Source organism: Eupeodes corollae, chromosome 2 (genome assembly GCF_945859685.1).
Source record: "Eupeodes corollae chromosome 2, idEupCoro1.1, whole genome shotgun sequence".
Classification (NCBI taxonomy): Eukaryota; Metazoa; Arthropoda; class Insecta; order Diptera; family Syrphidae; genus Eupeodes; species Eupeodes corollae.
In genome coordinates, this window is record NC_079148.1 from 55,745,875 (window position 1) to 55,771,182 (window position 25,308).

Genomic DNA, 25,308 nt, shown 5'->3' on the forward strand with positions numbered 1-25,308 from the left:
CTTAAAACAAAAGTGACTTATGCCACTTTCAAAATAAACGGCTAATATCCTGTTGGATCATATGATACCCTACGCAGAAGACAATTTGCCGTTATTATGGCGCTTCATGCACCACAACGACACACTTCAAAGTTAGTAAAGTGTGCCTTCAAAGTTAGTGAAGTGTGCCTTCAAAGTTAGTGAAGTGTGAATTAGAGGTAAATAAAATCGACGTTTTTAAGTGGCCAGCACAATCACCCGATCTTATCCCGATCGCGAATTAGTGAAATGATGTTGAACATCACATTGAGCAAAAAAAACAACCAATTTAACACAATTGTGGCAGGAGATTCAAAATGCATGGTATGCAATTCCAAAGTCACGATGTGAAGCTTTGGTTGAAAGTTTTCCAAGAAGAATTGCTCCTGTACTGCAAAATAAAGGGATCCCTACCAAATACTAAGAAAAACTTAGAATTGATAAGGGTAAGTAAAATTTTATCAAGAAACTCTTGAATGTGCTTAATAAGTGTCCAGGCGAAAAATTGATGTTTCTGCATTCCATACTTTTTTTTCTTACAGATGTTAAACATATTTGATGATGTTCTATGAAAACATAGTGCTATGTTATGTATGTATATATGTAAAGTAAATAAAATATAACTAATTTCATAATAAGAAAACAAATTAAAAATTAATGGTTTTTATTTTCTTTAACAAGTGTACTAAATTCTTGTGCACCACTGTATGTAAAATATTAAACATTTCGTCTTTGATTATTTCAATATTCAGTGTTCTTTCTATACTTTGGTACCGTATTTTAGCCAGCTCTCATAATTTAGTGTACAACAAATATCAATTCTCTATAGCCAAAGACAAAATTGTCTTGACCTTTTATGGTCACTTATCAACACAAACAAATGGAACCGTAGCACGAACCTTGAATGCGAAGTTTTCATTTAGTTTTGAAAAGGTAGACCTTTTCAATTTCGCTAAAACTTTATTATAATAAAATTCTTACGCCCATGTTCCGAATTTCTATCGAAAGTGAATTGAAATCACTTTTCAATTTCACGTGAAAAGAAATTTCATGTTCTTCAATTAAACCGATTTCGAAAACTTCGAAATTACTTCGAACTGTCAGTATCATCCATTTTTATTTTTTTTCTGAAGTGAAATTTTTGCTGTTTTAAAGATGGATGCAATATTATTCTCAATTTTAAGTGAAAAAAGGAAGCAGAATTCAAGAGAAAAAATAAGAAGACGAATTTTGGGAGACAAATCAAATATAATGGATTTACCTGACATAATGTAATTGCATGAAAATTATGTAAAATTGTTCTCATAAATAAAGAAAATTCTTGGTTTTCTCTTTAAAGCTTGCATTGTTTTTTTTAGATCAAGCAAACACGTTTTTTTATATGTTCTAAGGGAAATAAAACCTTTTATAATACCTTCATCGATTCCTTCAGTTCAAAAACTTGCTGCAACCCTCCGATTCCTAGCAGAAGGAAGCTAACAAAGATCAATTCACAGAAATAAAAAATGTGAATGCGTTCAAAAAATGTAATTAACCGAAATACAGAACACCCATTTGCATGTTCGAAAATCCAATTCACAATAACGAATTGTGGAACACCCAAATTCACTTTCGCAAAGTATATTCGCAATAAGTGAAATGCAGAACATGGGCAATAAATTTGAATTGTTGTTTTTCAAAACATATCCTTAGGTGCTCAAAAATAATTAAAAAGACTTTTTTTTTTGTTAAAATGCATTCGATAAGAAAAATATATTTTTTAATGGATAATAAGGAAACAAAGAAGAAACAAAAAAGTTAATGATATAACAAATTTGGCCGAACAATACAAAATGCAAAGTATCATTCTTTCCTTTTTTTAAATTCAATCTGAATTCAGAAAGAATATTACTATAAAATAGATTGTTGTTATACATTTATGAAAACTTTGACGGTTCAAGAGAAAAATAATTAATAAAAAAAAAAACAGAACTTCAAGTAGAAACATTCATCCAAGCAAGTTCACTGCAAGTACTATTTTCATTCGCATCGGACAGCGAGAAACTAACATCTTTTCGATTTTCTCTATAAATTATGAGATTTTCCATTGTTTTGTTCTTTAGCATAGGTGATGGATGCGATGGACGCGACGGAGAATTGAAAAGAGTTCTAGGTGTTGGCAGTCGTTCAGTAATTGAGAATGATAATGACTTCTTGACAATCGCTGATGGTGATGGGAAGCTATAAAAAAAAGAAAAAGAAGGGAAATCATTAAGTATAGTCTATGTTGCGAGAGAAACAACAAATATTCCTTACTGATCCATCTCTTCATTTGAATAACGCAGAACTGCTGCTTTCCAAGCATAAATATATGGATAGGTTTCTTTGTTTATATCAAAATGAAATATTGCATTTAATACATCTAGGTCTCGCTTGGTTGGTTCATTTCTGAAATGAAGTTTGGTTTGGTAAAACTGTTTTACGATAAAATAGTAGCTAAATAATACCCCAATAAGAATAAATGATAATCTTCGGTATCGACACTTTCAACGGAGAGCTCTGATGGACTCTCTGGCGGCGTGACAAAACACTCATCAGCATCATCATCTGAACCTAAATCCGACTAAATAGTGGAAAATTGAGAAAATTATCCGAATTATGCTTAAATCAAAGATCAGTTAGTCAGTTTACCCAAAAAACATCTTCGCCTTCATCATCGTCTACTGAACCATCTAATGTATCAGGCTGGGTTCTCCATTCTTGAGATTTGACTTCAGCAACATGGCTGGGCGGTGATGATCTCGCTTTACGTAATTCAATTCGCGACCGTCGACTCTCCCTTCGACTTAATACATTATCCCACTTACAACCACATTGCGATTCCTTAACCCATGCTTGAATGCAATTTTCTTCGGTCTTAAGGTTCTCCGATTGAATAATACCAATGTTTTTGTTCATATAGAACAGCATTTTATTGCAAACACATAGCAAATGCTCTTTTCTTTCGCCAGGTGACGAAACTATTTGCTGGAGACACTTTTGAATCTACAAAAAAAAACAAAAAATTGGAACCAATTTTACAAACAAATCAACAACTTCCAATACCTTTGTTTTATTAGTTGAATCAATACCCTGAGCATCATTCAGATAGCTGGCAATTAAGAAGGCAAATCTTGAATGCACTTTTGTGAAGTTCACATTTAAAAAACGAGCATCGTCCATAAAGCTAACTATTAGCGATTTCAGTCTTTTTAATTCGGAAAGGAAGGCATCGTTGATTGAAACAATGCTATCAATATTATGTAGCAGATTTTTTGTCATTCGCTTTGCAAATACCTGCAATGACTTTTCCACACAAGTATAAGGCATTGTTATTTGTGGAGCATTGTTTGCTATTGATTTATTATACATTTGTCTGCTGTCGTGATCGTCTTCAACTGCATTTGCTGTTTCAGTGCGTAAACTCAATTTATCGAGAGCCGTACATAAATCATCCAAGAGCACTTTATTTTTATTAACAACAACTGGCGGTTTGTTCTCTTTGTCCTTTTGCGCTAAGAAATTTTCAAATTTCTTTAAACCCTTCTCCGAGGCAATATCAATGAACATGCCTAGAAAATCCCAGTATTCTTTCCATTCGACATTTTGTTCCTTTGCTAGTTCTCTGCCAATTATTTCAAAGCCCTTCTCGGCATCCATGAGCTTTAAATGTCGCTCCTTAAAGCCAGGACTATCGTAACGATCTATATAACTTCTATCAAGCTGTAGACCACTTGTTGATAATGAATCATTTGCATTCAAAACAATTGGTGATGCAATGTTGTTCTCTCGAAAGGTGGAAAAAATATCTTTTTTCCGATATGGTGTCAGGCAATTCGTGTTGATTATGCCTCCATTTTCGTATGTGCCATTATTATTGTCCTCTAGCAGTTTATTGTTGACAATTATTTTGTTTGAATTGTTTAAAGGGCTTTCATCTATTTGTGATTGCTTATTATTTAAAATGTATTTTCTGTTTGGAGTTAAGGAGAATGAATTGTTTAGGGATTTTGGTGTTAATTTTGTTGGAGTACTGGTTCGGCTGGGGCTTTTGAAGGGACTGTTGGGTAGTGGTAAGGAATTACTAGCCAAACGAGGTGGAGTCTTCCAGCGTCGGAAAAAACTCTGAAGAAAATTGAGAAGAATTTCAAAGTTTAAATTAATAAAAAGTAAAAATAAAAAAACACATTTCTTTTGCATACCTTTGCTTGTTCCTTATTCATTGGCCCAGCCACTGCCTGAATTTCAACTTCAGGACTCATAGGGTCAGAATTTAGATTCTAAAATGTTTTAATTAGTTTTTATTTCGGTTTTTGTAAGTTGTTAGTAAATATTAAAGACTTTTAATTACCGGTGGATTATTTGTGGAAAAAGGCTGTCCAATCGTCGGAGGAACAATATTGTTGGCAGAACGAATAACGGGAACATAAAAGCGTTCTTCAAGGAGTAGTGCAATTTTTTCTATTAACTCAGGACTTGCACTAGGATCACGCGAACAGATAATCTAAAAAACAAAAACAAAAATTCAACAGGAAATCCAAAACAGAAAAAAATAACTTACATCTTTAGGCAAGAGACCATCGTTATTTAATTTCATTTTACACTGACGATACGATGTGAGAACTTCAACAACTTCAACAGCGCCTATTTTAGCCGCTAAATGCAATGGAGTCTCACACCTTCCCTTTTCAGGCATATTTAGAAAATAATCCAATATAATTGCACTCGCTTCGATGCAAACCTTTTGATTCTTTTTACCATACACTAATTCGATGAATGCAATATTAGAAACTGTTTCGAGAATAAGTGCGGCAATTTGAGATTTTTTATTTAAAGCACAAATATGCATAGCATTGTAACGAAAGCCTTCTTTAAGTGATGTTGGTGTATCTGCCGAACTAATTAGGAATCTGGGATTGTCCCAAATTTTTGTGTTAACTTTATCACGATCACCTGATTCGATTAATTTACGAAATTCTGTGAGTTCTTGCTTTGTTGGAGCACGATATGCTGGCTTCTCCAGATTTACTGGAGAGCTTGCTAATTTCAAAATAATCATACAAAATTAATTTTTTATATTATTGTTTGGGTATAAAACTTACGTTTTGCGTCTGAATATTTGGATTGGCATACTTCGTAGCCAGTTTCGGCATAGTTTGCAGCATCATCAGAGTTTGAAAATACTTTCAGTCGGGCATCTTTGTGTTGCTTCAGTAAGGTAAGGGCTTCGACTTTTTTTTCAAAAACACATTCTCGCACGTTAACTGGAAATATATAACACAAAGTTTTAAGACCAGCAGGAAGTATCAAATGATCACAAATTAAACGCTATCAATACATAAAATATGAAAGGATAATAAACCTGGACACACAAGGCAATACATTCCAGACAAACCTATTAAGTTTGCAGCTTAAGGCGAAATACAACAGTTCAGTTAGTCACTTATATAACTTCATTCATGGTCATAAAGACCACATCTCCAAATTATAAAACGGCGATGACGAACCGAATTCCGCTGTAAGGGAGATAGAACCACTCAACCTATGCGGCGCAGATCAACAATTCCGCCTACCCGACCTTGACGAAGTGAAGATAGCTATATCTAAACTTAAGTCAAACAAAGCTGCTGGAGCTGACGGCATCGCTGTCGAACTATTCAAAGCAGCAGGCGATGACTTGGTAGGGAGCATGCACCAACTCATCTGCAAAATATGGTCGGACGAAAGCATGCCCGAGGCATCAGTCTCCTTAACATTGCGTATCCTCTCTGCCGTATTATGTGAACTTCTGAAGCCGTTCGTCAACAACCTGATTGGTGCTTATCAGTGTGCCTTCAGACCAGGGAAGTCCACTATCAACCAAATATTCACACTACGGCAGATCTTGGAAAAAACCCAGGAACTTCAAATCGATACCCACCATCTCTTTATCGATTTAAAAGCCGCATATGACAGCATCTATAGGGTAGAGCTCTACAGAGCAATGTCTAGCATCCTTGTCAAACTTATCCGTTTGTGCAGAATGACGATGGAGAATGCACGCTGCTCTATCAAGGTCGGAAAAAGAACTGTGCAAAACTCAACCGTCAACATTAGAGGCACAATCTTCCAAAGGTCCATCCAATTACTCGGATACCCAGATGATATTGACATAGTTGGACGATCAAAGCGTGATGTCAGTGGAGCGTTTTTGAGCATTGCGACGGAAGCGAAGAAAATGGCTTTAGTGGTCAATGAGGGCAAGACCAAGTATATGCTGTCATCATAAAAGGACACTGAACGACGACGTCTTGGACAAAACGTCACCATGGACAGCTATAACTTTGAGGTAGTTAAGGACTTTGTCTACCTAGGCACCGCTATTAATGCAGACAACGACACCAGCGCTGAAATCAAACGAAGAATAACTCTTGCAAATCGCTGCTTCTTTGAACTTAGAAGGCAATTGAGAAGTAAAGTCCTCTCTCGAGCATCTAAAATCACCATCTATAAGACACACATCATCCTGGTTCTCATTTACATATATCGCTGAGGCCTGGACCCTGTCAAAGAAAAATGAGAGGTTCTTAAGGATGCTTCGAGAAAAAAATTCTTCGGGTGATTTTTGGTCCCGTACGCATAGATGGAGAATGGAGGAGAATATATAACGACGAACTGTACGGACTGTACAGCGACACTGACCTAGTTAGAAGAATTAAAGTCCAACGGCTTAGATGGCTAAGTCAAGTAGAGCGAATGGACATCAACGCTACAGCCCGGAAGGTCTTCGAATCCAATCCGGAGGGATGGCGCAGTAGAGGAAGACCGCGACTCAGGTGGCGCACTCAGGTGGGTGAAGACCTCAACTAACTTGGCGTGCGAAACGATATGTTGCCTACGATAGCATTGAAAGGTCCTAAATAAATGTTCACGACTTTTTAGGTTGACCATTATCGAATGATCTAACAAGCAAGTTAAAATATTAGGATTGCTGTCCAGGCCAATGAACGTCTACAATGCACTCAGACAAGGGAATGGTCTGGCCTGTCTTTCAGCCTGTCGTTGCAGAAAGCAATCCGTGATTTTGGTCCACCAACAAGAGGGATCATCTAGCCAAATAACTGCTTACTCAGAGGACATTTACATCATCTTGAGAAGCAAAACAACCTGTAACTGATGCCTCATTCCAGTAGCACAGGCGAAGCATGAATTGGAAGGATTGCAATATTTTAAAAATCAAGCAGTTGATAACAGTATATGAATAGGTAGGCGAAAAAATGCGCGGTCAGCTTACTATAGTCCGTCGAAGCTATTTAAATCCAAGCTCTTAGCCCCTTTCGAGAGGACAGTCTAGAGGAGAATTGTTGACCCATTATGTGAGGAAGGATAATTCTAGAGACACAACAACCGTGAACTGCAATCTACTACGAAGCAGATATTGTACAAATGATTAAGCCCGTTTGTCTTCGTTTGCAAAAGCGAATGAGCGAAGAGAAACCAGACCGAAAAGTCTTTTTTAGAAAATTTATGGTACAGCTGGAGAGATAGCGATCGGGATAAATGGAGAGACTTTTTGAATGAGGATGGAATCGTATCCTGGTTTTAGATCGAACTTAAGAACGAAATTCCAAGCCATACATCTTAGAAAATTGATTTTTTTGACTACCATAAAGTTAAAAACAAAATTATTTTCTTTATTATTTTTAAAGTATATTGTTATTAAGTCAGTCTATTAATTAAAATTAAGAAAGAACGAAAATTATGTCTTTTTTTATGGAAAGAACAGAAACAGCAACACATAAGACATGATATTTTGTCAACAATTCGTCGCATGTCATCAGAATCAGTCTAGATATAAAAAATGTTGAAATTTTCTAAGAATAAATCAGAGGATTGTCTAAAAAGCTGATTCGTTACTATTTAAAAAAACAACAAATAAAAAAAAAAGAAAAAGAAATTTAAATCGTTTTTGCATTAGAAATCAAATTTAGATCACACAATTGAAAGCTGCGTGTCCTAAGAAAATGTAAAGGAATGCTCAACAAACATCTGGTATTGGCTACTTGCCAGTGCTTAAGCTCATTAGAGCGCATCACATGAAGGGCCAGCCACTGATTTCCTATCGAAAGTGTATTGACTTTTAACAAAACCAAGAAAGAAAAAAAAATTGAATGACTAAAATTAACAACATAATTAATGTTGTTTTTCGAAAGGTAGCGTTTGCAGGTAGTTTGTTTGAAAACAAAACATTGGACTAAACCCAAAATACAAAAAGGAAAAAGAGGAGGAATAATAGAAAGAAAATCACACCACTATCTGCCTCTGCAGTCTTGTTTTTTTTTGTTTTGCAGCCAGACAGACTTGTGGGGCACGACGAGACGACAACGACAACGAAGACAATGCAGGTTAGATGATGGAGAAAAAACATTCTTGTATGGATTTACTTTTGTTATTAATCTATTAAGAATTTATATATGAAATTATATTTGAATCGATTTCAAGTTAACAATAAAAAAGGAAAGGAAGAAACGGACTTCACAAATAGAAAGTTTCACCAGGATTGGCGAACGGCGAAGTTAAGTTCGTAGATGACACACATAAGGCGGCATAAATAATTGTGATGGACAAATTAACTTACCCAATGGGTCCTGGGAGCCCTTTTGTGGAATGTGCACACTAAAATATGACATTGTAGTAACTCGAACGAAAATTAAATTTAAAAAAAAAACTAATAATTGCAAGTTAAATTATGAATAATAACATTAACTGCGGCTAAGGAATTTCTTTAATCTGTTTATCTGCTGTTTTTTCGTTTTTATATTGAAAATGCATTTGACAATTCGAAACAAAAACCTGTGAAGATGGTTGTGGTTTGATGTTTGATCCTGTGCAAGGGCCAATCCACAATAAATACAAATTAGAGTTAAGGTGTAAGTGTAGTGTGAAAAGAAGCTAATGGTCGCGTTCTGGTAACTATCCAGACAAATATTTACCCTGAGGCTCCACAAGAGTAAAATCCACTCCAGCTTCTCTTCCGCAATGTCATCCGCAATCCATTGTTTTTTTTTGTATGTCTTGCCATGAGCAACCTCAAATGTCTTATTTGACATTAGAAACGGTTGATTAACCTTTAGTGTCGGTAGTTTTTGTTTTTTTTTTACAAAAAAAAAATGCTTTTGAGTAATAAAAAATAAGCCCTGAGAAGCTGGAGGAACTGCTATGACCGGATCATGAACTAGATGTTGCATTGTTTCTATCTATTCGATTATCTGAGGACAGGCCGATAATGTTCAATGGAGACCTCAAGTTAGATTCATGACGAATATCAGAGGTTAGTTTTGATTATCTCATAGCCTTACTGTCAATTATACTCGTTTTAGACTTGGTGTAGTTAAAAGAAATGAAATTAGTCAAACAAATCCTTATTTTAAAAATATTTTCCAACCTGTTCTATGTCAAATATTTTATTATAAATGTTTAAAATGTAAAACTCTGGTTGATATTAAAAATATTAACAAACCCAGCTGATTTGCAAAGCTATTCCAACCGATCAGCTTTTAAAAACAATTCGAAATATCACAGGAGGAGAGCCACCTCTTAAGTTATCAGACTCGGAAAAGGGAGAGCTCATTTCACTATAATATTTGAGCGGGCTCTTTTGTAAGGTAAAAGGGCGAATTTTATGGTTGAGAAATTCAACTTTAACCCTAGAAAGATAACCTACGTCGAATCGACGTATAAATCATGTGTTATGGTCAATGAAATATGGTTATCTTTCTAGGGTTAAAACCACCGTTAAATATAATTAACTTCACGATTTGAACTGCCATTTTGACATTAAAAAAGAGCTATGATTGTTTGTGATTGTCAATTCTTAGTGACAATATTTTATACAAAAAAAGTGGAAGAATATTTTGTTTCAATATATTAAATTGTTTTTTTGTGTACTGAGTAGTTTCCCATCATTATTTTCTAGTTAAATACTTCCGCCTCATAAGTAAATGTATTGGTTTTTTAAGTATTTGAGACGTTTTGACAAACGATCTTTGTTAGATTTATTGTTTCATTTCTAGTTAAGATTGGGATTTCGATTTTTTTATTGTCAATGTTTAGTTAGTTCTCGGGTATGTAAATAAATAAATTAAATAAATTGCGTGGCGCAACAGTCCGTTGAGAACTAGGGCCTAGTGGCTTACAACTGTCAGCCATTTCTGTGTGTGAGTAATGTTGTCAGAGTCGTAGGGGACCTACAGTTCTAAACCGAATCCGAATGACAAATTTGGGAAAGCACTTTTCATTTCAAGAATTACTCTTAGACAATTTGTCAATTCCTTGCAAGAAACAGTACCAGTGAAAAAAAAACTTTATATGTCATAGGCAGGGATCAAACCTCTGGCATGACAGTCCAACGCACTAACCATTATGCCACGGGTACTACAGAAAATGTATCATAGCTTATTTCTCTATACGATATATGCAATAAAGTCGATTTCGTCAAAAGGTTTAATTTAGTTTGTCCTTTTTCAAAATTCGTGATTTCTTCAATAATTCTTTAAGAAAAGCAAACGAATTCATCCTTAAAGTTATCAAAAAGAACGCAAACCCTATTGCGAACATTTTTGATCTTCATGATAGAACTTTTTACGCTGCTAACTGCTCTGTTGGTACTTTATCCAACTAATAAGTTACTCGTTACATTTACTTCTAGTTAGGCCTCTACTCAGGTCCTAAATGTCTATCATTTTATAAATGACTGAAAAAGAAAATTCGAAAATTAGTAGTAGATCTGCAAATTGGAAGGAAAATAGCAAGTCATTAAATTTAAAAGCTGCAGCCTGCAAAATATTGCTACAATAATTTTATAAACTCTTTGCTTACTTCCTTCAGTAATATCTTTCTAAAGAAATATGTCTTTAATTATTAATTTTGTTAAAATAAATATTTTTGTTGTTTATGTTTATTTTTACAAATATTATTAGTGCCACTTAAAATGTTGTCTTTTTGGCAGCTAATGTGGTAGACCATGTAATAGAGCGTATAAATTTAATTCTACGATGCCAATGTGTGTTTAGTGATTTATTATATATTTAAAATAGAAAAAGTACCACAATACAGATTATGAAGATCCACTTTTATTAATAATAAATCTTTGCCATTACTCAGTCAGTTCATTAGCAAAAATTGTCAAGTTCTGACAACATTGTGAGAATTGTTAATCGTGAGCACTCAGCTTTAATTTCTTGTCTGAATTCAATACATTTTTGTTTGTTTTGTGAACACATCCGCTGTCTTAAATCGATGCGACCCTGAACGAAAAACTTTTCTCCATAACAAAAAATTGTCGTAGGAGATCACTCTATTATACTTTTGTTCAGCAAGACAAAAAAGAAATTAAAATTAGCAATTCTCCGAGTCTGCTTTTATTTTTGTTAATTTCTATCGTCAAATTAATTAACAAATTACTTATTCAACGAATAACTGTGAATTGTAAAAAGTGTACTTAAGTCCATCACACAGAAATTCATAACAGAAAAAAGAGCAATCCCGTTTGAATGCAGTTATAAATTATATTTTATTACTTTATAATACTGTTCCAATCGAATTGGTTGTGTCGTTGTCGTTGTCGTTGTCGTTCTCGTCAAAGTCGAAGTCGAAGTTGATTAATATTTAAAAAAGAAATAAAATAAAAGAAAAGGCTGTGTTTTTGGTATTTGGTATTAATAGTCAATACGAGAGAGACTTTGGCAATAATAAGAAACTTAATGGAATAACAAAGTGTGGTTTTCTATCTATCGGAATTTCACGCAGCTGAAACGCAATAGAATCTTTATAAATTGGTAAGAAGACAAGACACACACTGAATCTGAATGTGAATATGTATTAACAGAAAAAAAATCCTCAAGTTCACTTCTTTCTCTGAGCAATGTTATAAAATCAGCTCGCCAATAAGCAAGTACGATTTTATAAAACAAAGGAAGCCCTTATTACATACTTACTCGCATTATTGTTTCCTTTGTTTACTTGTCATATTTCGCATGTGCTATCAATTTGTTAAACAGACTCTGAGAACCTAAGGAAGTCTGACAATGACAAATGCAAGATTTTACATAAATATTTTTGTTTTTATTCTCTTTTATAAATAATTTTATGAAAATAGACTCTATTAGGTATTAAAGCGAAACAAAATCTTGTATGTTTTGAGGAAAATCGTTATTCAGTAGTTCGGAAAAGATTATCTTGTTGTTTGCTAGAAATGTGTGATTGAGTGAGGGTCATCGCAAATTGTAGGTAAATACATATCAATGGAAAATAAATAAATCAAAACTCACGCAGAAAAACACACTTATAATCAAAAGTCTAAAATGAGAGAGATGAAACTTCTGCTGCTGCTAACGTTGGAGGACAACATTAGATTATTTTGTTATGTGCGTTATTGTTGTCTGTTGTGTCATAATGAGTGGAAAATAATTTTAATATGCATAGAGCACGGGCAAAAATAGTTGGAAATCAAATCAGAGTCGTAGCAGCTATCATTTGCACCGCCCATAATGAGCTCTGCTTGCATATTTGGATCGTTAATAAGCAATGATTAATAGTTTTTTGTTTTTCATGTACATATGTATTTCCTCTTGTTGCTGTAGCCTTAAATTTAACAAGAGGATTTTTTTCACAATTTGTGAACTTCTATAAATTAACAAGTTTAGGGAATTAATAATGTTTTTCTGATAATCCACTTTTGTAGAATTTTGTCTTCATCAAGTCCGCTTAGCAATAAGCAATTTTGGCAATATTGTTCCAACTATGGGCTGATAAAATGAAGACTCCTAGACCAGTTATTGGTGCATTGTAATTAAATCTTGGATCTTTTCTTAAATCTCTGGAGCTGTTAAAGTACAAAACCAATGCGTAAGCTTTTTCATCTGTCCTACTCCTCTGGGATGGCCAGCCTATTCCCAAAAAAGGCGGATCTTCACTCTCAGATTATCGAACGATTGCACTTAAGTCCCTTCTTTCCAAAGTCATGGAAACTCTGATTAATTATCAGCTTAATAAATGTCTTGAAGATCGAAAGCTTCTTAATGACCGACAATACGGCTTTTGTGGCAATAGGTCCACTGGTGATCTAATGGTTCATCTCACCAAACAGTGGAACAATTCTTTACATCGTTTTGGAGAAAGTAAGATTATTGCACTTGATATTTCAAAAGCATTTGATAGAGTATGGCATCAGGCTCTCTTATCGAAAATTCGTGCTTTCGGTTTTCATGAATCCCTCCTTCATTGGATTAGTAATTACCTTTCGAATCGTTCAATACAAGTTGTAATGGATGGATTTAAGTCTGAAAACCAAAAAATAAATGCTGATGTGCCCCTGAGCTCTGTTCTATCTCCAACCCTCTTTCTAATTTTTATTAATAATCTCCTGTCTGCAACTTTTAATCCAATACATTGTTTCGCTGACGATAGTACTCTTAGCTTTTCAGATTCACATCCACTGCACCACAAAATATGATAAGCTCACTAAATTCCGAGATAAACAGAATTGTGCAATGGGGAATAAGAAACCGCGTGGAATTTAATGTTTCGAAAACACAATGCTTTCTTGTATCGTTAAAGCGAAATATACCTACTTGCCATTGTCCATAAATGGCACATGCATTCTCGGTATGTGTATCACCAACCACTTTTTGTGGAATAATCGCATACGCGATGTCGCCAAAAATACCGCAAGATGTTTGGGTTTTCTAAGGCGATGCAAGAAGTTTTTCTCCCCCTCTGATCTCGCTGTTTTCTACAAGACCTATATACGTCCAAAGCTTGAGTATAACGCTCATATCTAGGCTGGTGCTCCTGTAACTTACTCAAGCTTCTTGGACAGTATTAAACGTAGAGCATTTAGATTAATGATAGCACCATCATAGGATCGTCGTAAAGTTTGTTTTCTTACGCTTTTTTACCGTTAATTTAACGTTTCATGCTCAAGAGAAATAGCCAGTTGCATTCCCTCCCTTAAACAGTTCAACAGTAATACTCGCGCTTCTATTAATGCTCATCTGTATACCCACGAGCCCTATTTCGGTCGTACTGTCAAGTACAGAGATTCGTTCTTTAGCCGTATTACGCGAATGTGGAATGCCTTACCAAACTCTGTTTTTCCCACCCATTGCAATATTCAGGAATTCAAAACCAATGTGCACCGACACCTCCTTTCAACCTCTCTCTCCTCTTCCTAGTGCGTTATAAAAAAAATAAGTACAGATATTCTTTTCTTTAGCCGTACTATACGAATGTGGAATACTTTACCAGGTTCATTTTATTTTGTTAATATAATTTCCCCTTAATGTGTGTCTCCTCTTAAAACTAGCTTTCCTCCTTCCATGTAAAACATTAGTTTATTGTATCCTTTAACTTTTCATTGTGAGAAAATCGTTTACCACAAATATTTTTTTCTTAATAACTTGGGGGGCAAGTCCGAGCTAAAAGGTGAATTTCTTCGAAACGACATTCGCGAATTCGTGCTGTGTGAAGTGTTGTCGTCGTTGACCCTTCTCTTTCTCTCAATTTCTTCTTTAAACGTTGCATAGTGAATGCGTAAGACGTGGTGTTTATTCACCAATTTTTTTTAGTCGATCAGCAATGTACCCTTTGAATCCCAAAAAACTATAGCCATGAACTTTTCGCTAGAAAGATTGACTTCTTCTGGGATCCTTCTTATGACACTGCGTAGAGTTCTGATTGTTCTTTAGTCATAATAATTGCACGGTAATAATTCGATCAATAAATAGGAAGATAAGGGACATATTTAAAACACTCTAAAGTAAGCTGTTAGCATTTGTTTTTAAATTCCTGTGAGTATTCTCGACGCTTACTTTTCACAGGTTAAGGCAGCTATGTAGAAAATTACCTTTATTCGGTGAAAAAGTATATCGACCCTTACATTTTTTTAAAGGCAGTCGTAATCATTGAACGAAGTCATCTTCAATGCTCTTAGTACTTCATTAAAATTCACTTCACCGTTTTTAGATGGAAGGTAACGAAGGTACAGAATCTTGATGTACAAACTCCATACCTTTGTGAATACATTTTTAGATTTTGTTGAAATCAATTTAATTACAAAGTGATGCTCAATTTCCTTTTTCTTCAAGCCAGAAAATAGTAATGTGATATTTTACAGTGAAGTAGTTAATTAATTAATTATTAACAGATATCACGCTTTTTTGGAAAAAAGAGAGGACTTCTATAGTATCCAGAAGCTGTGATTGGGTTAAAAAAGAATAAATAAATAGATATGTCGGAGCATGTGCACCCACCGACTTCGTCATTGGACTTAGATTTAGTATAATAAAAATTCAATAAATAATACTTAGTATGTACATATGTACATGCAAAAAAAGCTCCGAAGGATTTCATAATTCTTTCAAAACTATATAAAAATGCATTTTAAACTAAAACAAGTCGTAAGTATAGAAATTTTTCTTTTTTAAATAAAAAACTATGTTTAAAAGAATATATTATTACCTATCGAGTTTCGTTGAGTAGAATACTTTTGGTATTGACTCTCACATAAATTTTGTGGCCTAATAAACCTGGGTGTATAGTCATATTTTTTTAAATTATATTATAAGTGCAATAGACAGGTATTTATTGAACTTGTTTATTGCATTGTTTTTTTCTCTATGGAAAATTGCTAAAATTTGCAAAAAAAATGTCTTACCAAACATATGAACTATTTAATCTTGTTTCGACGACTATATAGTAATAATTTCAAAATGTAAGTTATTTGTGTCTGATTAATAATGGGTATAAACTCAACACTGTCCATGTGTATAAACCCAATTCCGTCCTAGATAGAAATAAGCTATTTGTAGGTAATATTGGTCCTATTAACCTCCTGTTGTTCAACATTTTTGAAAATAACTTAGCTTAATTTCGGACATTTCGTTTTCCCTAGAAAGACTTGGCTTTATCTAAAGGGGAGATAATTTGGCTTCCAAAATATTGTTGTTTCCGTAAATATTTTGGATACGTGCTTTGTGCAAGAGCGAGTTGTAAATCGTTGCCTGCCAACCATTGGTAAACCTCTTCACCCAAAGTCTTAATAGTTACAGCAAATCTTAATATTGAAGTATTGTAGAATGACAACCGTCTGCAAAATGTATTGCGTCCAGTATCAATTAAAGGCGTCTTGAAATGCGAACATTTTAAACGGAATTATAATTGTTTAAATTATTTTACAACAAGTAAGAAAAGTGGTTTTCAATACCTATTTAGCAATCGTTTGAAGATTATCATCTTACGTGAAGTGAGACTATCGTCAAAACGCTATCGTCTGAGACAGAGTAGTTAAGTCGCACGATCATGGATGCCACGCAACACTCCTACGACGCGAAATAATGCTCTCGTTGATAGCTTCCTTCCTTTAACTAATTATTTCGATACGTAGCTCAAATTAAACTGTTGTAATGGTAATAAATTTGCACGATTTGCAAACGTTGCTCTGGAGTAAGTCTTTCAAACTTAGCATAAATAAAATTACGGCTACCAAAAAGACCAACCCCGAAAAAGTATTGCCAAATTAAAAAACACATGTCTAAAAAAACAGCTGTTATAACTTGCCTTGTGTTAGAGAATTATTTTTTGAAAATTACCAATGCAAATTATGTAGCACGTTTGGTGTTGTTAAATATTCTTTTTTTAAATCTATTAATTATCTTTGCAAAATGCCTCATTTTATTTAATTTTTTGTTATTGATACATTTACAGAGCAATAAATATGTCATCCCCAAGTGCTGGTAAACGTCGCATGGACAATGATGTCATCAAATTAATTGAAAGTAAGCACGAGGTGACAATCCTCGGTGGTCTTAATGAGTTCCATGTGAAATTCTTTGGACCACAGGGTACACCGTACGAGGGTGGCATATGGAAGGTACGCGTATATTTGCCAGATAACTATCCCTTCAAATCACCTAGTATAGGTTTTGTCAATAAAATTTACCATCCTAATATCGATGAATCATCGGGCACTGTTTGCTTAGACGTTATTAATCAAGCATGGACGGCGCTTTACGACTTATCTAATATATTCGAGTCATTTTTACCGCAACTATTAACATATCCAAATCCGGTCGATCCATTAAATCGTGATGCTGCTGCGTTGTATTTGCATGAGCCTGAAGAATATCGGCGAAAAGTTGCCGATTATGTTCAGCGATACGCAACAGAAGAAGCTTTACGTGCACACCAAGAACGTGAGAGCTCAGACAGCGAGTCTAGCATGTCCGACTATAGTGAAGATGAAGCTAGGGATATGGAATTATAATATCGTTTTCGTTTTAATTTAAAAAATAAATTTTACAAATTTATTATTGTAACTATACACATACATAATATATTAATTATAAATTATGAATAATAGATGACTTTTTTTAATTAAGTTTCAAATAAATGAGTTTTATTTCAAAACAAAATAAATTGGTGTGTTGTTTTTTTTTTTCTTTTTTTAAATGTTGATAATAATATGGTACCCATTATGCCCAAAAACTTGATTCTTTATTTTCCGATTCCTTTAACATACTGTGAGTATGGTGATATTAAGAAAAAAATAAGTCATTAAAGTTAATAATGACATTTTTATACTTATTATGATTACCCTTAATTTGTTAACAGTTCAAACACAGTGTTCGAAATTCTGCTCGAAATTGATTGTCTTTTCATTTCTCAAAAAAATTGAAATTTATTTGGTAAATAAACACAATATTTTAATTTTATTATAGGACGAACTCAAATTAAAATTAAAGAGAATTGGTCAATATACTGGAAAAGAATATATATATAGCGACTGGATTTACTACTTAAATGAAAACATAATATTTAGCATAATCTTGTTTTTTAGAAGACCGAGCTCAATAATTTTGGTCCATCGATCAAGTCCTTATTTAATTTTTTTTTAAATGTTCAGGAAAATTGGCAATACTTTCGAGATGTTGACTGGGTAAAACCTACATGAGGGTCCTTCTCCTTGCCGACTCATTTGGTACTCACATTTAGCAAAAAAAAACACAACTAATGATTTTTTTGCAATAGGGAACGAATCGAAGAGAGTATCCAGTAAATACTATGGCAAATATTGAACAAACTAACTTTAAATGATCCAAATTATGACGCTTATTTTTAAGAATGATTTGTTCTAAAAAATATGACAATGATTCAGGAATATCGTTATTTACATCCTCGAACATTCTACCAGGTGGCGGGTACATAGAATTATCGAATACACAAGATTGAATATCTTCTCGAAGGGTTTTTGCCGCAGCTTTCAAAGTTATCAGGCGTTTTTCTTTTTCATCCAAGTTTTTATTAGACTAAGCTTGACTTAAACTGTCTTGGCAATTGTCTATAAAACAGATAAATGTTAATTTTCCAGGCTTCTCAGTAATAATAATTCTACGACCATACTTTGACTTCAATCGTACTTTTATAATTCTGTTATCTAAAGTTACATTTTGAGAAACATTCTTTAATTCTAAAATCGTAAACTGGCATTCGTCACTACTTTCGATGAATTTAAAAATTTCCTCCATCGCAGAGTTCACATCCTCTTTTGGGGACGCCCAATTTTACCGCCAGTATTAGGTCTCAGGAAAGATTTGTAACAACTGTCATGGTATTTAGCATCAGAAGCTATTAAATCATACTCAAAATTAATACGTGCAATGACAGCTTTTGATACGTCATCAGAACGATCTTTAGCTAATTTCAAAAGGGATTCTTTAAAGTTAAATGTAGAAACTTTGTAAATTTTTTTTCGAAGACTCTGCGGTTTCTTTTTCTCAGCCTCTTCATCTGCTTCATCACCACAAAATAAACAGTTCTCTTAAAAACAAAAGCTGGATTCGCTTACTCGCGCTCTAGTACGAGGTGGACTTACTTTTGAACTACTGGCTTCTTCATTTTCCCGTTGTCTTTTTGCTGCAGAGATTGAACTTTTCCGGGTGTATGCTTTTCTGCAATCCACGTGTATTGTGACGGACTTTTCACTTCTTAAATACTCAATAAACTCATCATTTCTCGCAACACTTGCATCGATTAAAGTTTGCATTCCACGACTAACCACAACAGTTTCATCTTCAGACAAAAGTTTCTTGCAAATAAAACAAAATTGTGACATTTTTTTAAAATAATGATTAACACAGACTCTAATAGTCAACGCTTCTAATAAATACGTATATTCATTAGAACAGAACGTTTAACAATAAAAGAAGCCGGTATAAGAAAGACACGAACATTTATATGTGGGGCAAATATGTGCATATTATTTTGAACATAACTCTTACAATCGCGATATCTCAGGAACGGTGATACTTAGAAAAAAAACCATAGGCACCATTTTTGTAGAGAATTTTGAGATTTACAAATTCGGTCTGAGGTATTTTTGTCATAAAACTTACCGTTTTTGAGAAAAAATCCAAAAAACCTAAAATGTTGACCTTTGACCCCGAATAACTTTTTAAGCTCGCATGGGATTAATGGGAACTTTTAAATTTTTATTTCTTACTGTAAACCCAAGGTCTCCACCAAAATTTGGCTCTGTCGGAATTTTTGTTATTTGACCACTATTTGTGTGTCTAAATTGACCGGACTATTAGCATTTACACCAGCGATTTGATAGGTAGTCTAACAAAGGCAATTCTGTACGCCGTACAGAATGGCCCAAAAGGTTGATGTTATTATAATTCTCTTGTAGCGTTATTTAGACAAGATTAAGCGATATTGCGTCGATTGGAAACTAAAAATAAACGTCCAGAAGTCGGAGAAAATTTTGTTCTGGGCTCCGTTAGCTGGGGTCACGAGGGAAACGTGCAAGAATAGTAGGAATAAGTTGATCGTCATTGATCTTCACTGGTAGCGATTAGCGGCCAAAAGTTTAGTGAAGTATGTCGGTATCTGGTTCCGAGATGGCGAAGTTTCAGCGGCATTGTTTACGAAGCTGCTGTAGATACATCTTATAACGAACAGTCGAGTCTTCTTGTGTTCATTACTATTCAATAGAGGTTCTATACAACTGGACTTGAATCAACGGAATTAACAAATTCGTGATAAAACTTGATCGAAGTCACGTTGTAAGAGCTATGTCCTCGAAAAAAAATATAATTGTACCCAGATGAAAAATTTGTTGAAAGTGCACGCTTGAGCGACTTTACTCCTCATTTTTATTTTAGAAACTAAGTAAAAAATATTAAAATTACTTTTTTCAGTTTTCTAATAAAATAAAAAAAAAAAAAAAATTGAATTAAGTTAAATATATTGTGGGTACAGCCAAATGTTCGACTTGAAGTGTCCGTATGGTACCAATAGTAGTAGTTAGCTATTACTATGAATTTTTGTTTAGCTTTAAGATCATTTTAAAAATGAATTTAAGAAAGTGCCAGGGACTGTTATATCAGATGTCTTGGATTCAATCCCTGCCTGTGCCACCTTAAGTCTTTTTTCACAGGTACTGTTACTGTCCCTTTCGAGGAATTGACCAATCCTCAAAAAGTAATTCTTGTCCTGAAAAGTGCTTTCTTAAAATTAGTGTTCGGACTCCACATAACAACTGTAGTGCCCTCTCTTTCTGAAATTACTCGCACACAAAAGTGGTTTAGAGAATGCTAAGTCACAAGACAAGTCCCTGGTTTTCTAAGAGCTGTTAATCGATAAATATTTACGATACACAGGGAGATAATTTCAGGGTATAAATTCTGGAAAATTTATTGAAACGCTAATCATATGAAAAGAAAATGCTTTTACTTAAAATAATTTCTTATGTTTTATTACTAAATAAATTGGAACTAGACAATTCCTTACAATTTAATATTCTTTACAGTAAAAGATTTGTCACATAATATTATTTGGTGTCAGTTACAAAATAAAAATCCAAAAGATATACATACCTACACATTTTTTAAAAAATAAAATAATATTAAATACAGAAACTAATCAATTAAAACATACATTATTTTTACTCTATTATTATTATTTAGTTGTTGTTTATTGTTTATTGTTTATTTTTAAGATAAAGCAGAATATAAGGCAAAAATTGGGAATTTTAAATTAATTAAACGACAAGACACGTTTTTGGTGATTCAATCGAACATTTTCTCCTGTTTCATAGAAAAATCTAAATATCTTTTATTTTGTATTAATTGTACGATTTAGGAAATATTAGTAGTTAACCTCTTTGAGTGATGCAATTTTTTCTATTCCATCATAGTAGTATGTAGATAGTGTAGTATATCGTCGTATATATGTATGTATAATTGTTAATATACCTAATATTCGATTGATATTAATTTAAGAATTTAAGTAAGCCTCTCCTTTTATTATTACTATTTATGTATTATTTAATTTGTTTTTATTTTAAGTCTTATTTTTTTATTTAACTTTACAAAAATTTAAATTCAGTTTTAATTTAATGTATTAATTATTATTAAATTACTACTTAAGTATCTCTTTTAAAGTATGAATAAAATAATAACATGAAATTCCGAATTAATACTTTTGTTTTTTGTAGACATTTGTTTAAAGCAAAGTATTCAAAAATGAATAAAGTCTTAGCAGAAGAAAATAATGTCCACTAAAAATATTACTAAACAATAAACAATCGCACAAAAATAAAACTTTACTACAAACTCCGAGTCAGAAGTATTGTCGTATTTTTGGGAGTGGGAGTATTATGGACGTTTTCATAAAATTTGCCAAAACACCATACCCACGACGACGCACGAAGTTGCAAAGCATTCAATTTTGGATTTCGTAGTAAAATTATGATTCCAGATATTTGGTATAGACTCGCAATGTAGGCATGATAAATGAGCTTAAATTTAATAATTATATATACAACTATTGTTTTAACCTATAATTTTGCAGGTTTATAATAAACTTAATAACTAGTTTCACAAATTGTCTTGGTTTGGTGCAAATTGGTCAATATAACCGTTAATTTTTCTTATCATGACTTTATTAATATAATTTATAGATTTATAGTATCTAAATCCTGGCAGGGTGCGCGTGGACTCACTTCGTCTGATTTATAAGGCGTTGCAGAATTAATGGGAGATGTAGTGGTAATGTTCTGTTTGGTTTCGTCAATTTCTGAAGATGATAACTGCCTTTTTGTACCCAGGCCAAGTGGGAATGCGAACTCTTGTGGAAGTTTTCGCATAATTTTTCCAGATGTAATAAGACGGCCAAAACCTTCCTGAAAATGCATGATAAAAATATTAATTTAAAAATATGGGAACTAAATTTTGGGTTAAAAAGGTTTATAATTAATTTTACCTGATGAGCAAATGCATATCCAGATCGTAAAGAACGTCGGCCTCTTCTACTCGATGTAACGCGTTGAATATGAGTACCTTGTCTTAACTTTAATTGAGCAGCTCGTTGTTTATAGCGAATCTTGAAATAGATACATTTATTATTTATTATATTTATACATGATGGCATTTCCAAGCAATACAAAATCCAGAAATGTTTTCTGATAATATTTATTTATTTATTTAATAATGATACATTAATGATACAGCTTTAACCAATTTTCTATAAAGTTTATTAGGGAAGAAGCGTTATTTCTATAACTTAAAAATTGGCGCCTTAATGGCACTTGTGTTATTATGGTGACTGTCGCTTTTGAATTTTGTTTTTGTTGAAATACTGTTTTATTCTTATTTACGCAGTGACCTTTGAAGAATTCATTAATTATTTCAAAAGCGTTATATTTTGTGATAAATCTCTTTTCAATTACTTGCCAACGACCATACCACGATGAAAATATCGGTTCTCAGCGTTGTTAGTGACGAAGGTTGAGCTTCAGCTCATCTTTAACTCAATAAAAACAAAAAGTCATCAGGTGTCGATGGTGTATCCTACGCTGTACTAAGACTTTAACCGATGGAGGAAATTGACATTTACACCACACTCTTCTATAATGCACTCAATGCATATTATTACCGCTGTGGGTCATCCTCTCCAAAAAAGGAAAAGGACAACTCCAACTTGTCAAATCTTTGGTCGATAAGTCTTCTTCCGAGCATCGGCAAAGTTTTCGAAAAAGTCATCAATAGGGCTCTGACTAAGTGGGCTGCAGACAAGAAAATAATTACGGATAAACAGTTCGGGTTCAAGGCGGGTCATGACACAATTTTAAACTCGTTTTTGATATTCAATGGAATAAATCAAAACAACAATGGACAGGTACTGTTCTGGTTGATTTGGAAAAGGCCTTTGACACCGTATGGTTAGAGTGTCCTTACCTAAAACTGAGCAGGCTTGGCATAAGCAAGCCATTGTTGTATATACTTTATGATATGCTTAACGGTAGAAAGTTTGTTGTTAAAAATGGCAATATAACTTCTATTTCGACAGACATATAAATGCTACTCTTTTCAGGGCCAGAGGAGCCTTCGCTCTGTAGAAACGGCTGTTTTACAGCAGTCGGCTTGACCCCAGAGTGAAGGTAATTTGCTACATGGAGCGGCTTGTTTACGACGCTGTACCGGCTTATATCTGACAGACGAATCTTCTTACGTGCATCACTATTCCAACGATGTCCTATACAACGGAGCTCGAATCAACAGAATTGACAATTTCGTGATAAAACTCGTTCGAGGTCACATTGCAAGAGCTATGTCTTCGACCAACAATTTAATTTTCGGGACGTTCTATCCGAACGACGAGTATTTTGAGAGTGCACGCTTGAGCAGCTTCATTCCACCAGAGGCATTCCTCTTTTTATAGATGGATGCGGGCTGATACAGGATAGATTGGCAGTTCCGGTAATCTACCACGTCAGACGACGAACCGTGAATAGGCGACTCCTGTAAAATCGGGACGTCATGGCACAAGACGGAGCAGAGCTCCTTTGGTTCAGTAGGGCTGTGTCTGAACGGGACCGAACTGATAGGGTGAACAGGAGAACCAGTTTTGGTGGCACTTGATAGTGGGTAGACGGGATAGTGTTTTAAACCTTGGTCGGCTTACATACTTGTCTTATAGTTTTAGGGTTTAGTTTTAAGTAGAATATGCAAGGTGGCACAACAAATATAAAATTAAAAAAAAAACATGGAATAAGAAAAAAAAGGAAAATGAAAAACAACAAATGTTAGATAGTTAGATTTACTGGTGGTGGTTGTTCTAGGCTTAAGTAGTTTATAGGTAGAATAGGTAGTTTAAGTTAATTTTAAGTTTTATTTAGGGACCTAATTTTAAGTAGTTTTTAGGTAAAAATAAAAAAGATATTGAAATTAGTTTTTTAAATTTGCTAATAAACAAAAATAAAAAAAATTTATTACAGTAAAATAGATCTTAGGGCCGAAGGGTGTAAGTATTAAGTGTTATATTTTAACTTAAAGTTTCCGTATGGGACCAGTAAGTTAGTTGTAAGTTACGGTTAACTAGGCTAGTTTTATGAATTTTTGTCTATCTTAAGATAGTTGAATAAATTAATAAAAATGAATTTAAAAAAAAATCCTATCACCGAAATCAATCATTGTCGGGCGCGGTTAGAACTTAGATGGGGGACTACTACTCTCTTATCAATTACAGGTTAGTTCAATGTGTAGTGTGTAGTAGTTTTTTTTGTGTACAGGTAATTTTTATTTGCATGCTCTTCGGTTTTTGGGCATTGAGGAGTTAAGCCACAAGTTCTTGATAAAAGGACAAAACCAGAATGAGGATGACAGCGACCACATCCTCATTGAACGGCATGTTAAGCGTCAGCTGAAGAGTGGTCCGATTTATTCAACAGATGGCTTTATTTATATAATCAAGGCAGGAAGTTGTCAGTGAGCTATGCCATGTTGGTTTGTATGACATAAAGGATCTGGCGACAAAAATGGTTCCCTAGAACAAGGCCAGCTTAAAACTTCACGACACAAAGGTCATTAAAGCTAACAGAGATCACCATAATTCAATATTTCAATATATGTATGTTAGAAGTCCTATTTTAACGAAGTCTTTTCTCTTCAAAAATCCTATAGCAAGAAGCCTATGCTTGCGGAAAAAAAGATCTGTTGGCTTTTGTTAATAGAATCGCACATACCAAAATATTACAACTTTTATCAAGATCTTTAACATGTTCAAAATTTGTTTTAACTTAAACTCAAACATTTGCTTTATTTTTGTTTTTAATAAATAAAAAAATACTTTCAACAGTTCCTTTTTTTTTACTGAAAAACAATAATTTTGTTTCAATAAGCGGAAAGTATAATAAACTTTTTTTTCAGCCATCAATAAATTAATTTTATAGTG

At 33.7% G+C, this 25,308-nt stretch overlaps 3 protein-coding genes across 4 annotated transcripts in view; 1 reads left to right on the forward strand and 2 right to left on the reverse strand.

The window, feature by feature from the left end:
- Positions 1 to 1,743: 1,743 nt before the first annotated feature.
- LOC129947193 (ankyrin repeat and LEM domain-containing protein 2 homolog) lies at positions 1,744 to 8,857 on the reverse strand. The gene is made up of 10 exons (XM_056057645.1): positions 8,654 to 8,857; positions 5,139 to 5,300; positions 4,598 to 5,076; positions 4,388 to 4,540; positions 4,239 to 4,316; positions 3,103 to 4,161; positions 2,689 to 3,042; positions 2,505 to 2,620; positions 2,314 to 2,445; positions 1,744 to 2,238 (listed from the first exon to the last, which is right to left on the reverse strand). The coding sequence occupies exons 1-10, from the start codon at positions 8,703 to 8,705 to the stop codon at positions 1,992 to 1,994; spliced, it is 2,832 nt and encodes a 943-aa protein (XP_055913620.1). The 5' UTR covers positions 8,706 to 8,857; the 3' UTR covers positions 1,744 to 1,991.
- A 2,481-nt stretch (positions 8,858 to 11,338) lies between these two features.
- Positions 11,339 to 17,433, forward strand: LOC129947265 (ubiquitin-conjugating enzyme E2 H). Its single transcript, XM_056057768.1, has 2 exons — positions 11,339 to 11,852; positions 16,780 to 17,433. The coding sequence occupies exon 2, from the start codon at positions 16,790 to 16,792 to the stop codon at positions 17,336 to 17,338; it is 549 nt and encodes a 182-aa protein (XP_055913743.1). The 5' UTR covers positions 11,339 to 11,852; positions 16,780 to 16,789; the 3' UTR covers positions 17,339 to 17,433.
- Positions 17,434 to 20,802: 3,369 nt separating this feature from the next.
- The window catches only part of LOC129944173 (phospholipid-transporting ATPase ID), an 87,020-nt gene continuing 82,514 nt past the window's right edge, over positions 20,803 to 25,308 (reverse strand). For both annotated transcript variants that reach the window (XM_056053408.1, XM_056053407.1), the window contains exons 23-24: positions 22,339 to 22,458; positions 20,803 to 22,258 (exon numbers count right to left, since the gene is read on the reverse strand). In XM_056053408.1, the coding sequence (XP_055909383.1) occupies positions 22,031 to 22,258; positions 22,339 to 22,458 (348 nt within the window). In that variant the 3' untranslated portion in view covers positions 20,803 to 22,030. The remainder of the gene's footprint in view (positions 22,259 to 22,338; positions 22,459 to 25,308) is intronic.

Excerpts from the sequence above, each read along its gene's own strand:
- LOC129947265 (XM_056057768.1), top strand. The coding sequence starts at position 16,790 with ATGTCATCCCCAAGTGCTGGTAAACGTCGCATGGACAATGATGTCATC.
- LOC129947193 (XM_056057645.1), bottom strand. The coding sequence starts at position 8,705 with ATGTCATATTTTAGTGTGCACATTCCACAAAAGGGCTCCCAGGACCCA. Across the intron at positions 2,446-2,504 it reads TATCATTTATTCTTATTGGG|AAATGAACCAACCAAGCGAG; the intron begins GTATTATTTAGC and ends ACTTCATTTCAG. Across the intron at positions 2,239-2,313 it reads TCAAATGAAGAGATGGATCA|CTTCCCATCACCATCAGCGA; the intron begins GTAAGGAATATT and ends TTTTTTTTATAG.